Genomic DNA, 10,327 nt, shown 5'->3' on the forward strand with positions numbered 1-10,327 from the left:
CCTGGCCTAATTTTTTATATTTTTAGTAGAGACAGGGTTTCACCATGTTAGCCAGGATGGTAAGATTTTTAAATTGCATTCTGGGACTGGGCATGGTGGCTCATGCCTATAAGCTCAGCATTTTGGGAGGCTGAGGCAGGAGGATGTCTTGAGGCCACAAGTTCAAGACCAACCTGGCCAACATAGTGAGACTCCGTATCTATTAAAAAAAGAAAAAGAGATAAATAAAAAATAAATGTCGTTCTGGTTGCCATGTAGAATTTAGATTTGAAAAAAAAAGGCCGGGCGCGGTGGCTCACGCCTGTAATCCCAGCTCTCAGGGAGGCAGAGGCGGGAGGATAGCTTGAGCCCAGGAGTTCGAGACCTGCCTGGGTAATACAGCGAGACCCCGTTCTCCACAAAAAGGAAAAAAAAAAGACGAAAAAGAAAAGAATTTAGATTTGAGGGTGACAGGAGTGAAAGGGACCATTTTGGAGATTTGTACAGTATTTTAGGCAAGAAATTATGATGACTATAGGGCAAGGGCTATAGAGAGGGTACAGAGAATTTGATGGATTTACAGTATTTTGGAGGTAGAAATGGGATTTTCTGATGTGCTTATGTGAGATGGAGGAAAGATTCTAGGGTGATTTTCTTTTTTCTTTTCTTTTCTTTTCTTTTTTTTTTTTTTTGAGACAGAGTCTTGCTCTGTTCCCCAGGCAGGAGTGCAGTGGTGCAATCTCAACTCACTGCAACCTCCACCTCCCAGGCTCAAGTGATTCTCCTGCCTCAGCCTCCCGAGTACTTGGGATTACAGGCGCCTACCATCACACCCAGCTAATTTTTGTATTTTGGGTAGAGATGGGTTTCACCATGTTGGCCAGGTTGGTCTCAAACTCCTGACTGCAAGTGATCTGCCTCGGCCTCCAAAAGTGCTGGGATTACAGGCGTGAGCTACCATACCAGGCCTAGGGTGATTTTCAAGTGTGTTTTTTTGTTGTTGTTTTGTTTTGAGACCGTCTCACTTGGTCACCCAGGCTGGAGCGCAGTGGCGCGATCATGGCTAACTGTATCTTCAATGTCCCAGGCTCAGGTGATCCTCCCACCTTATCCTGCAGAGCAGCTGGGACCACAGAGGCTTGCCACCATGCTCAGCTAATTTTTTTTTTTTTTTTTTTTTGAGAGACTGGGTACACCATGTTGCCCAGGCTGGTCTTGAATGCCTGGACTCAAGTGATCCACCTGCCTTAGCCTCCCAAAGTGCTGAGATTACAGGCCTTAGCCACATGGCCCTGCCTCAGGTTTCTGATTTTAGCAGTTTCTGATTTAATAACTGGACGATAGTGGTATCATTTACCAAGATGGAAGAGACTGAGCAAGGAAAGGTTTGGAGGCAGGAATCAAGAATTTTATTTTGAATTTGTTAAAATTTAGGATGACTATGAGCCATTCAAGTGAATATCTGAGTCCGGGGTTCAGCAGAGAAGTCTGATCTTGAGGTAAAAATTTGAGACTTAGATCAGCTTATAGTCCACTCATTCAGCAAATACTTATTGACCGCCTATTGTGTGCTAAATATTGGGCTATGCACTGGGGTCATTGTGGTGAACAAGAGTGTTGTAGTTCCTGCTTTTATGGAGACTGACCACAGAATTAAAATAAAATAATATGAATGGCTTCTATTCATTGAGCATTTTCTTTGTGCTGGCCACTGCGCTCAGTGCCTTACATGCACTTTCTCATCCTCTCAACAACCCTGGGAGGCCCATTTTATTTTCCAGACAATGATGTCACATAGTGTATTAAACCAGATAACTAGTAAGAGGAGGTGCCCAGATTTGAACCTAGGCAGTCTGTGGGAACTTAGAGATCAAGACTAACTTTACCTCACAGTGCCTGTGGTAAAACTGAAATCCCACACAGCTTGTAATCAGTTCTCCCTGTTCCCAAGCTCAGTGTTCTGTGCACTTGGTTAGATGACCTCTTAGTCTAGAACCCTCTTCTAAGAGACATCAGTCACCAGGCTGTACCGCCCTGCCTGATATGTGGCTGGAGGCTCAGCTGGTAACCTGTCCCTGTCCTCCATATCCCTAGGATTGTGCACCTGTGCCTGCGAAAGGCTGACCAGAAGCTGGTGATCATCAAGCAGATTCCAGTGGAACAGATGACCAAAGAAGAGCGGCAGGCAGCCCAGAATGAGTGCCAGGTCCTCAAGCTGCTCAACCACCCCAATGTCATTGAGTACTATGAGAACTTCCTGGAAGATAAAGCCCTCATGATCGCCATGGAATATGCACCAGGTGGGCCAGCCTCCTTATAGTGACCTGGCTAGAGGGGCCTCTTATCTCTGGGACAGGCAGACACAGATCACCTGGCTTCCCTCCTTGGAATGAGCATGGCCAAGGGTTAGAGTTCTGGTCCCAATTATCTGACCCTGGCTAGCCCCTTCTCCTCTCTGTTCCCAGTGCCCTGTTCCATACCTAAAAGGAGGCCCGGTGGCTCACACCTATAATCCCAACACTTTGGGAGGCCAAGGTGGGCGGATCATGAGGTCAGGAGATTGAGACCATCCTGGCTAACACGGGGAAACCCCATCTCTACTAAAAATACAAAAAAAAAAAATTAGCCTGGCTTGGTGGCGGGCGCCTGAAGTCCCAGCTACTTGGGAGGCTGAGGCAGGAGAATGGCTTGAACCTAGGAGGTGGAGCTTGCAGCGGTGAGCCGAGATCGCACCTCTGCACTCCAGCCTGGGTAAAAGAGTGAGACTCCGTCTCAAAAAAAAAAAAAAGGAGAAGGGTTGTCGTGGTGTGAGAAAGCCTGGATCTTGATTAGTCCTTTGGGCCACAGGCGGCACTCTGGCTGAGTTCATCCAAAAGCGCTGCAATTCCCTGCTGGAGGAGGAGACCATCCTGCACTTCTTCGTGCAGATCCTGCTTGCACTGCATCATGTGCACACCCACTTCATCCTGCACCGAGACCTCAAGACCCAGAACATCCTTCTTGACAAACACCGCATGGTCGTGAAGATTGGTGATTTCGGCATCTCCAAGATCCTTAGCAGCAAGAGCAAGGCCTACACGGTGCCTGAGCATGGCGGGGACCTCCAGGGTGCTAGAAGTCTTGAGGGCCAGGACCTAACCCTGCCTCCTCCTCTCCCGCGAAAACACCCTTGGCCCTTTGGCTCGTTTGGGTGGTCCTGCAGGAGGAAGCCCCTTGGCTTGCTTTGAGAAGAAGCTGTCCCCAAATGACCTTATGTGCAGAGACCCTGGTCTTCCCTCCCTGCAGGGCTGTGATCCCAGCTTCTCTCCTGCAGGTGGTGGGTACCCCATGCTATATCTCCCCTGAGCTGTGTGAGGGCAAGCCCTACAACCAGAAGAGTGACATCTGGGCCCTGGGCTGTGTCCTCTATGAGCTGGCCAGCCTCAAGAGGGCTTTTGAGGCCGCGGTGAGTGTATGCACCCTCCAGGGGACAACTGGGAAATGTACTGCCTGCCCCAGCAGCCCTCAGCTCCAGCCACCTCAGGTTTCTCCTCTAGCTGAGTCATGTCTCTCCCTTACCAGATTACCCCAAGGGAGGGCTATGGGTGTCCCTCAGACTATGGATTTCTGAGAGTACATCTTGCCTCCCATCAGACTGAGGGCTCCTGAGGGCAGGGCTGTGGCTTTCCCAGGAGACCCTTCCAAGAGCAAGACTTGAGTTTTCCCAGCATCCTGGGGTTTCTGAGGACATAGCTGCAGCTCCCCTATCAGACTAGGGATCGCTGAAAGCCAGGTTGGACTCCCCTATCAGTCTGGGAGTCCCCTCATCAGACTGAAGTCTCTTGAGGGCAAAGCTGTTATTATCCCAGGAGACCAGGGGCTGGAGCTGGGGGGTGCTGCCCTCACTTCCCCAACTTCCCAACCTGGTGCCTTCACAGAACCTGCCAGCACTGGTGCTGAAGATCATGAGCGGCACCTTTGCGCCCATCTCTGACCGGTACAGCCCTGAGCTGCGCCAGCTGGTCCTGAGTCTACTCAGCCTGGAGCCTGCCCAGCGGCCACCACTCAGCCACATCATGGCACAGCCCCTCTGCATCCGTGCCCTCCTCAACCTCCACACCGACGTGGGCAGTGTCCACGCTGCGGAGGCCTGTGCAGGGAGATGCGAGCGTGTCCTGGGTGGCAACGGGTGTGGGCAGGCCTCATGGCGAGCCACAGGGGTCTGGGGCAGAGGGAAAGCGGGGCAAGTCCTCCCTTCCTGCATGTAGGAATGTCAGGAGGGTCTTTGTCCTTAGGCCCCCATCTGTCCTGCAGGGCAGAGAAGTCCGTGGCCCCCAGCAGCACAGGGAGCAGGACCACCAGTGTCCGCTGCAGAGGTAAGTGGGAAGAGGCCGCCAGTCCCCATGGACGCCACACCATTCCCATCAGTTTAACAGTCCCCATATGTTGTACCTGCAGGTATCCCCCGGGGACCTGTGAGGCCGGCCATCCCACCACCCCTGTCATCAGTGTATGCCTGGGGTGGTGGGCTGGGCACTCCCCTGCGACTGCCAATGCTCAACACAGAGGTGGTCCAGGTAGCAGCTGGGCGCACGCAGAAAGCCGGCGTCACGCGCTCTGGGCGTCTCATCCTGTGGGAGGTGAGCAGGCCAGCGGGTGGCCTGGACGTGTGGAGGTGTAGATCCACAGCAGGGTTGGGGTGCTCAGGCGCTGCCCATCCACCTGCCCCTGCAGGCCCCACCCCTAGGTGCAGGCGGAGGCACCCTCCTCCCTGGGGCAGTGGAGCAGCCACAGCCCCAGTTCATCTCGCGTTTCCTGGAGGGCCAGTCGGGCGTGACCATCAAGCATGTGGCCTGTGGGGACTTCTTCACTGCCTGCCTGACTGGTGAGCTGTCGGGCCTACCTTGTGGGACCTGCTCTAAGGCCCCACAGAGCACCTTCTCTCTTCTCTTGCAAACCACGCACTTAATGCTTCTGTCTACTAGTTATGGAGTTATTGCTTCTGTCAAGTAACTATTGAGGAGATTTCCTTATACAACCTCCTTTACCCTACGGACGGGCCTGGCAAGGCAGTTATTATATTATTCTCATTTGACAAGTGGGGATGCTAAGGCTCAGAGAGGGTGTCACTTGTCCAAAGTCACATACGTTTGAAGAGACTCGCAACCTTTTCTCTCTTCCTATCCCGTCCTTTCAGCCCTGGTCCCCAACTTTATTTTGCTGCTGCAACCCACTAGAGGACCAGGCTATCTGGAAAGACTGTTTTAACTTCTCTCCCTTCTCCTTCCTCACTGCCCTTCTCTCCAGACCGAGGCATCATCATGACGTTTGGCAGCGGCAGCAATGGGTGCCTAGGCCATGGCAGCCTCACTGACATCAGCCAGGTGAGTGTCACATGTACCTTGGAGAGGGGGAAGTAGGGAGATGACGGGGAGCCCACATCTGAGAGCTGACACCAGATTGGGGGCAGGGGAGTTCCCAGCAGCCACAGGTTCCTCTAGCTTCCCAGATGCACGTGCCCTGGGCCACCTACATCGGGGGAAGTATAGAAAAACCAGGCTTCCCCAGTGGTTGTCCACCTGGCATTGTGTATGGCTGGAGTTAAAGACATAGCCACCTCCTGAGAATGTGTATCTTCCAGCTTTGTCCCTACAGGGGGTGTTGAGGCCAGATGGCTAGTCCCAGACCCTTTGCCCAGTTTCTCCTTGCTTCCTCTCCTCTCTAGCCCACCATTGTGGAGGCTTTGCTGGGCTATGAGATGGTGCAGGTGGCCTGTGGGGCTTCTCACGTGCTGGCCCTGTCCACTGAGCGAGAACTATTTGCCTGGGGCCGTGGAGACAGCGGTAAGCTCCAGCCTCTAGGCCCCATCTCATAGCATCCTCAGCCATGACTTGCTCCCCTTCATACCCACCTTCCACCCCACAGCACATTCTCTCCTCCCTCTTTCCTCTCAAATTCTCTTCATTCATTCAACAAACCTTTATTTTACACCAACTGTGCACATGCTGTGCTGGGTGCTGAGATGAGATGGAGATGTGGCTTCCTTCAGGTGTTTGAGGTAATGAAGGAAATTTCATTCAACCACCTATTTTTTTATTTTATTTTGAGACAGAGTCTCGCTCTGTTACCCAGACTTGAGTGCAGTAGTGTGATCTCAGCTCACTGCAACCTCCACCACCAGGTTTAAGCAAATCTCCTGCCTCAGCCTCACAAGTAGCTGGCATTACAGGCACCCACCACCGCACCCAGCGAATTATTGTATTTTTGTAGAGACAGGGTTTCACCATCTTGGCCAGGCTGGTCTGGAACTCCTGACCTCATGATCCATGTGCCTCAGCCTGCCAAAGTGCTGAGATTACAGGCGTGAGCCACCACGCCTGGCTTATCCACTAGTTTTTATTGAGGTCTTCTTTGGGTCAGGCATCAGGCTGGGCACTGAAACTAGAGATGACACTGATTGGTTCCTGTCTTCCTGGAGGACTCAGTCTAATAGGAGAAAGATGACATTGCCAGCATGCCAGATAACAGATAGCATCAGGGCTACACCCCGGTGCAGAGGTGTGGAACTCAGTGAACAATAATGTCAACTGGAGGAGAGAGATGGCATCTGAACAGGGCTTTATAAGAAGGAGGATTTTGAGTCGGCGTGGTGGTTCACACATGTAATCCCAGCACTTTGGGAGGCTGAGACAGGTGGATCACGAGGTCAGGAGTTCAAGACCAGCCTGGCCAACATGGTGAAACCCTGTCGCTACTAAAAATAAAAAAATTAGCTGGGCGTGGTGGCTCATGCCTGTAATCCCAGCTACTCAGGAGGCTGAGGCAGGAGAATCGCTTGAACCCGGGAGGTGGAGGTTGCAGTGAGCCACGATCGTACCATTGCATTCCAGCCTTGGCGACAGAATGAGACTCAGTCTCAAAAAATAAAAATAAAAAATAAATAAAGGAGGATTTTAACCAGCAGAGGGGCCTAGGAAAGGCATTTGGGACTGAGAGAACAGAGAACTCATGCTGTTCCCTCCCCTCAGTGGGCCCTCCTCATCCTGGCGTCACCCCCACTAAAGCTCAAATTAACTCCTTCTGGGTTTCTTCTTGTAGGCAGACTGGGACTAGGCACCAGGGAGTCCCACAGCTGCCCCCAGCAGGTGCCCATGCCCCCAGGACAGGAAGCTCAGCGAGTTGTATGTGGCATCGACTCTTCCATGATCCTCACTGTGCCTGGCCAAGCCCTGGCCTGTGGGAGCAACAGGTGAATAGGTCCTCAGGGTGACTAACCTGCCTCTGGCTCTCCTTGGCTGCGAGTGCTCCATCCATCATTGCCTACCTCTCACCAAAGACCAGAATTGAGGGGGTTGAGGGTGCTATTGGTTCAACCCAGGGTGGGATCCGTCTTCTGGTGCACCAGCTCCTGCCCAAACTGTCTGTCAGTTGGATTTGGCTTCTGGCTCTGCCCTCAGGTTCAACAAGTTGGGCCTGGACCACCTCTCCCTGGGGGAGGAGCCTGTCCCTCACCAGCAGATGGAGGAGGCCCTGAGCTTCACACTACTAGGCTCTGCACCCCTGGACCAGGAGCCCCTGCTGAGTGTAGACCTGGGCACTGCTCACTCAGCTGCTGTGACTGGTGAGCAGGACTTGGGCTCTGGAGGCCAGAGGGGGACTCCTGGTCTCCTTGGTACCCTGTTGAAGCACCCCTTTCCTTCCTCTCCCCCATAGCCTCAGGTGATTGCTACACTTTTGGCAGCAATCAGCACGGGCAGTTGGGCACCAATGCTCGCCGAGGCAGTCGGGCACCCTGTAAGGTCCAAGGCCTTGAGGGCATCAAGGTGGCAATGGTAGCCTGTGGGGACGCCTTCACCGTAGCTATCGGGGCAGGTGAGGACTGAGCATGGCAGGGGCAGGCAGTGCCATGAGCAGTGGGGGCTGAAGGTTGCTGCTCAGGGCCACTGGACTCTGGAGCCTCCCACGGGCCATCCTGGCAATGTGGGAGGGGAGATCCTGCTCAGGCTGTGCCCACTTCCCACTTCCCTCCTGGGGATTCTTCCTGGCAGAGGGTGAAGTGTACTCCTGGGGCAAAGGGGCCCGAGGTCGACTGGGAAGGAGGGATGAGGATGCCGGACTCCCTCGGCCAGTGCAGTTGGATGAGACACACCCTTACACGGTGACTTCCGTGTCCTGTTGCCATGGAAACACCCTCCTGGCTGTTCGCCGTGAGTTGTAACTTTTCCCACCTCACCACACAACCCAGCTGGCCCCTGCCCACACTCCCACACCCCATGTTCACAGATGCCCATATCACCAAAAGCATCTTTAGCCCTCAGATAAAAATAGCTGAAGCTGCGGTTACAGAGCTCCAAGTTTCCTGCCCCGGGTGGCCAAGGGTGCTGCTTGGGCCTCATGGAAGGGCTGCCGCCACTGCTCCCCAGGGGGCTCACACGCATTCTTTCTCCTACTGCTGAGTCCTGTTGATACTGAACCTCTCTTTTTGGCCTAACAGGGTCCAGAATCCAGGGCCCAGTAGGAGTGGGAGGTGGGTGATAATTTCTGGAGGCACTGCCCTCAGAAGCTGCAAGCGTTTCTCTTTCGTACCCTCCAGCAGTCACAGATGAGCCGGTTCCCCCCTGAGGCACCTGGATACACCTCTGGACCACCCTGATACTGCTTCTCTGAATGTTCTGAAAAGTGCAGGTGCCCAAGACATGACTGTTGCAGCCATCTCCTGGATTGGGTCATCATGGGGTATCGGGGCTGGCAAAACCCCTGCTGTGCTTTTGGCCTTGGATATGGAAACCTCAACCACTTTGTTCTCCCACCACCTTTTTGCCCTTCCTACCCCTTCCTCCCTTCAGTCAGTGTCCCCAGGATCCAGCCTGGCTAGAGTTAGAAGGCAGACCTAGCCTTTGGAAGCAGAGCCTTGCCATAAAAAGGCTGAAGGCAGCTGTATCTCCACACAGACCGCGCTCTTTCCCCCAGCTCAGTTAGAAAATAAGTCTGGGCCGGGGGTAGTGGCTCACACCTGCATACCCAGTGCTTTGGGAGGTCAAGCCAGGAGGATCCCTTGTGGCCAGGAGTTGTAGACCAGCCTGGGGACCATAGCAAGACCGCTGTCTCCACCAAAAAAAAAAAAAAAAAAAAAAAAAAAAAAAAGGCTGGGTGCGGTGGCTCACCTGTAATTCCAGCACTTTGGGAGGCCAAGGCGGGCGGATCACTTGAGGTCAATAGTTTGAGACCAGCCTGGCCAACATGGTGAACCCTGTCTCTACTAAAATACAAAATTAACCAGGCATGGTGGGGGGCGCCTGTAATCCCAGCTACTCTGGAGGCTAAGGCAGGAGAATACCTTGAACGCTGGAGGCGAAGGTTGCAGTGAGCCGAGATCGCAGCACTGCACTCCAGCCTGGATGACAGAGCAAGAGACTCCCCTCTCAAAAAAAAAAGAAAAAAAATGTCTTTGGTGCTCAGCTGGGACGTCTCCATGCTTTGGAGCAGGACAAGCCAGGGCCTGGCTGGACTGACCATTAGGCCTGCCTAGCTTCTGCATAGCCTGGGGCAGGGCGGTCCCTGGAGTGCTGCTATCTTCCCCCACACTTTCATCCTAAGGCAGGATTTGCTCGGACGTCTGCTTGCTCTTTTCCCCAGCACGAGGGAGAGGGAGCACTACGTGTTCTTGCTGTACAAAAGGATCCCGCTGGAGATTGCCCTCACCCATGCCTTTCTCCAGAAACACATGAGAGAAGGGTAGTTAGGTGGGACCAGGATGGTTTCTCGAGCACAGGAAGTAACAGCCATACAATATCGCTGCCTGCTTGGGAGTGTGGTGTCTTCAGGGGGTGGGGTGTGGCGGACCAGGCACCCCAGGACTGGGCTGGGCCCGACCTCGGTGGCAGGGCTGCGCCAAGGAGGAATGTGGGGCAGTCGGCGGCTGGGGTTCAAGGTTCCTCTGGCCCGGCAGCGCCAGTCCAGCCTCCCGCCCCAGCTGGGCTCCCCGGAGGCTTGGTTGCCAGGTTCGGCTGCCTAGCACCTGGAAGCTGGCGGCCCCGTTTCCTGGGGCGGCTCACGGCCCCGGGAGGCCGAGCTGCTGCCTCTGGAAAAGATAAACCTTTGTAAACGCGGCCTGGTCCCTTTCCAACTCACACTCCCCCTGGCCCGAGAAAGCGGGATACACGCTCTTCTCCTCCCCCAGAGGGAAAGAAAGCCCCTGCTCCGGTGGGTGGGCGAGGGGACTGGCGGTGACCAGACCCAAAGACCTACACGCGGGGTGGGCGGGGCCGGCGTGGGCGCGCATTAGGACCCGCGCGGCCGCGGCCCCGCCCCTCTTCCGGGCGGGCGAGTTTCACAGCGAGCCCGCCGGCGGACCAGCAGTCGGCGCCGC

The 10,327-nt window shown here is 54.3% G+C and overlaps 1 protein-coding gene across 1 annotated transcript in view; it reads left to right on the top strand.

The window, feature by feature from the left end:
• The window catches only part of NEK8 (NIMA related kinase 8), a 14,563-nt gene extending 5,533 nt beyond the window's left edge, over nucleotides 1-9,030 (top strand). Inside the window, exons 2-15 of the mRNA XM_017888897.1 lie at nucleotides 2,074-2,279; nucleotides 2,827-3,059; nucleotides 3,293-3,424; nucleotides 3,897-4,089; nucleotides 4,254-4,334; nucleotides 4,417-4,598; nucleotides 4,693-4,843; nucleotides 5,266-5,342; nucleotides 5,684-5,801; nucleotides 7,057-7,207; nucleotides 7,416-7,579; nucleotides 7,672-7,830; nucleotides 8,007-8,165; nucleotides 8,552-9,030. Of these exons, the coding sequence (XP_017744386.1) occupies nucleotides 2,074-2,279; nucleotides 2,827-3,059; nucleotides 3,293-3,424; nucleotides 3,897-4,089; nucleotides 4,254-4,334; nucleotides 4,417-4,598; nucleotides 4,693-4,843; nucleotides 5,266-5,342; nucleotides 5,684-5,801; nucleotides 7,057-7,207; nucleotides 7,416-7,579; nucleotides 7,672-7,830; nucleotides 8,007-8,165; nucleotides 8,552-8,580 (2,035 nt within the window). The 3' untranslated portion in view covers nucleotides 8,581-9,030. The remainder of the gene's footprint in view (nucleotides 1-2,073; nucleotides 2,280-2,826; nucleotides 3,060-3,292; nucleotides 3,425-3,896; nucleotides 4,090-4,253; nucleotides 4,335-4,416; nucleotides 4,599-4,692; nucleotides 4,844-5,265; nucleotides 5,343-5,683; nucleotides 5,802-7,056; nucleotides 7,208-7,415; nucleotides 7,580-7,671; nucleotides 7,831-8,006; nucleotides 8,166-8,551) is intronic.
• Nucleotides 9,031-10,327: the final 1,297 nt, after the last annotated feature.

This window comes from Rhinopithecus bieti, unplaced genomic scaffold, assembly GCF_001698545.2.
Source record: "Rhinopithecus bieti isolate Rb0 unplaced genomic scaffold, ASM169854v2 scaffold_18477, whole genome shotgun sequence".
NCBI lineage: Eukaryota > Metazoa > Chordata > Mammalia > Primates > Cercopithecidae > Rhinopithecus > Rhinopithecus bieti.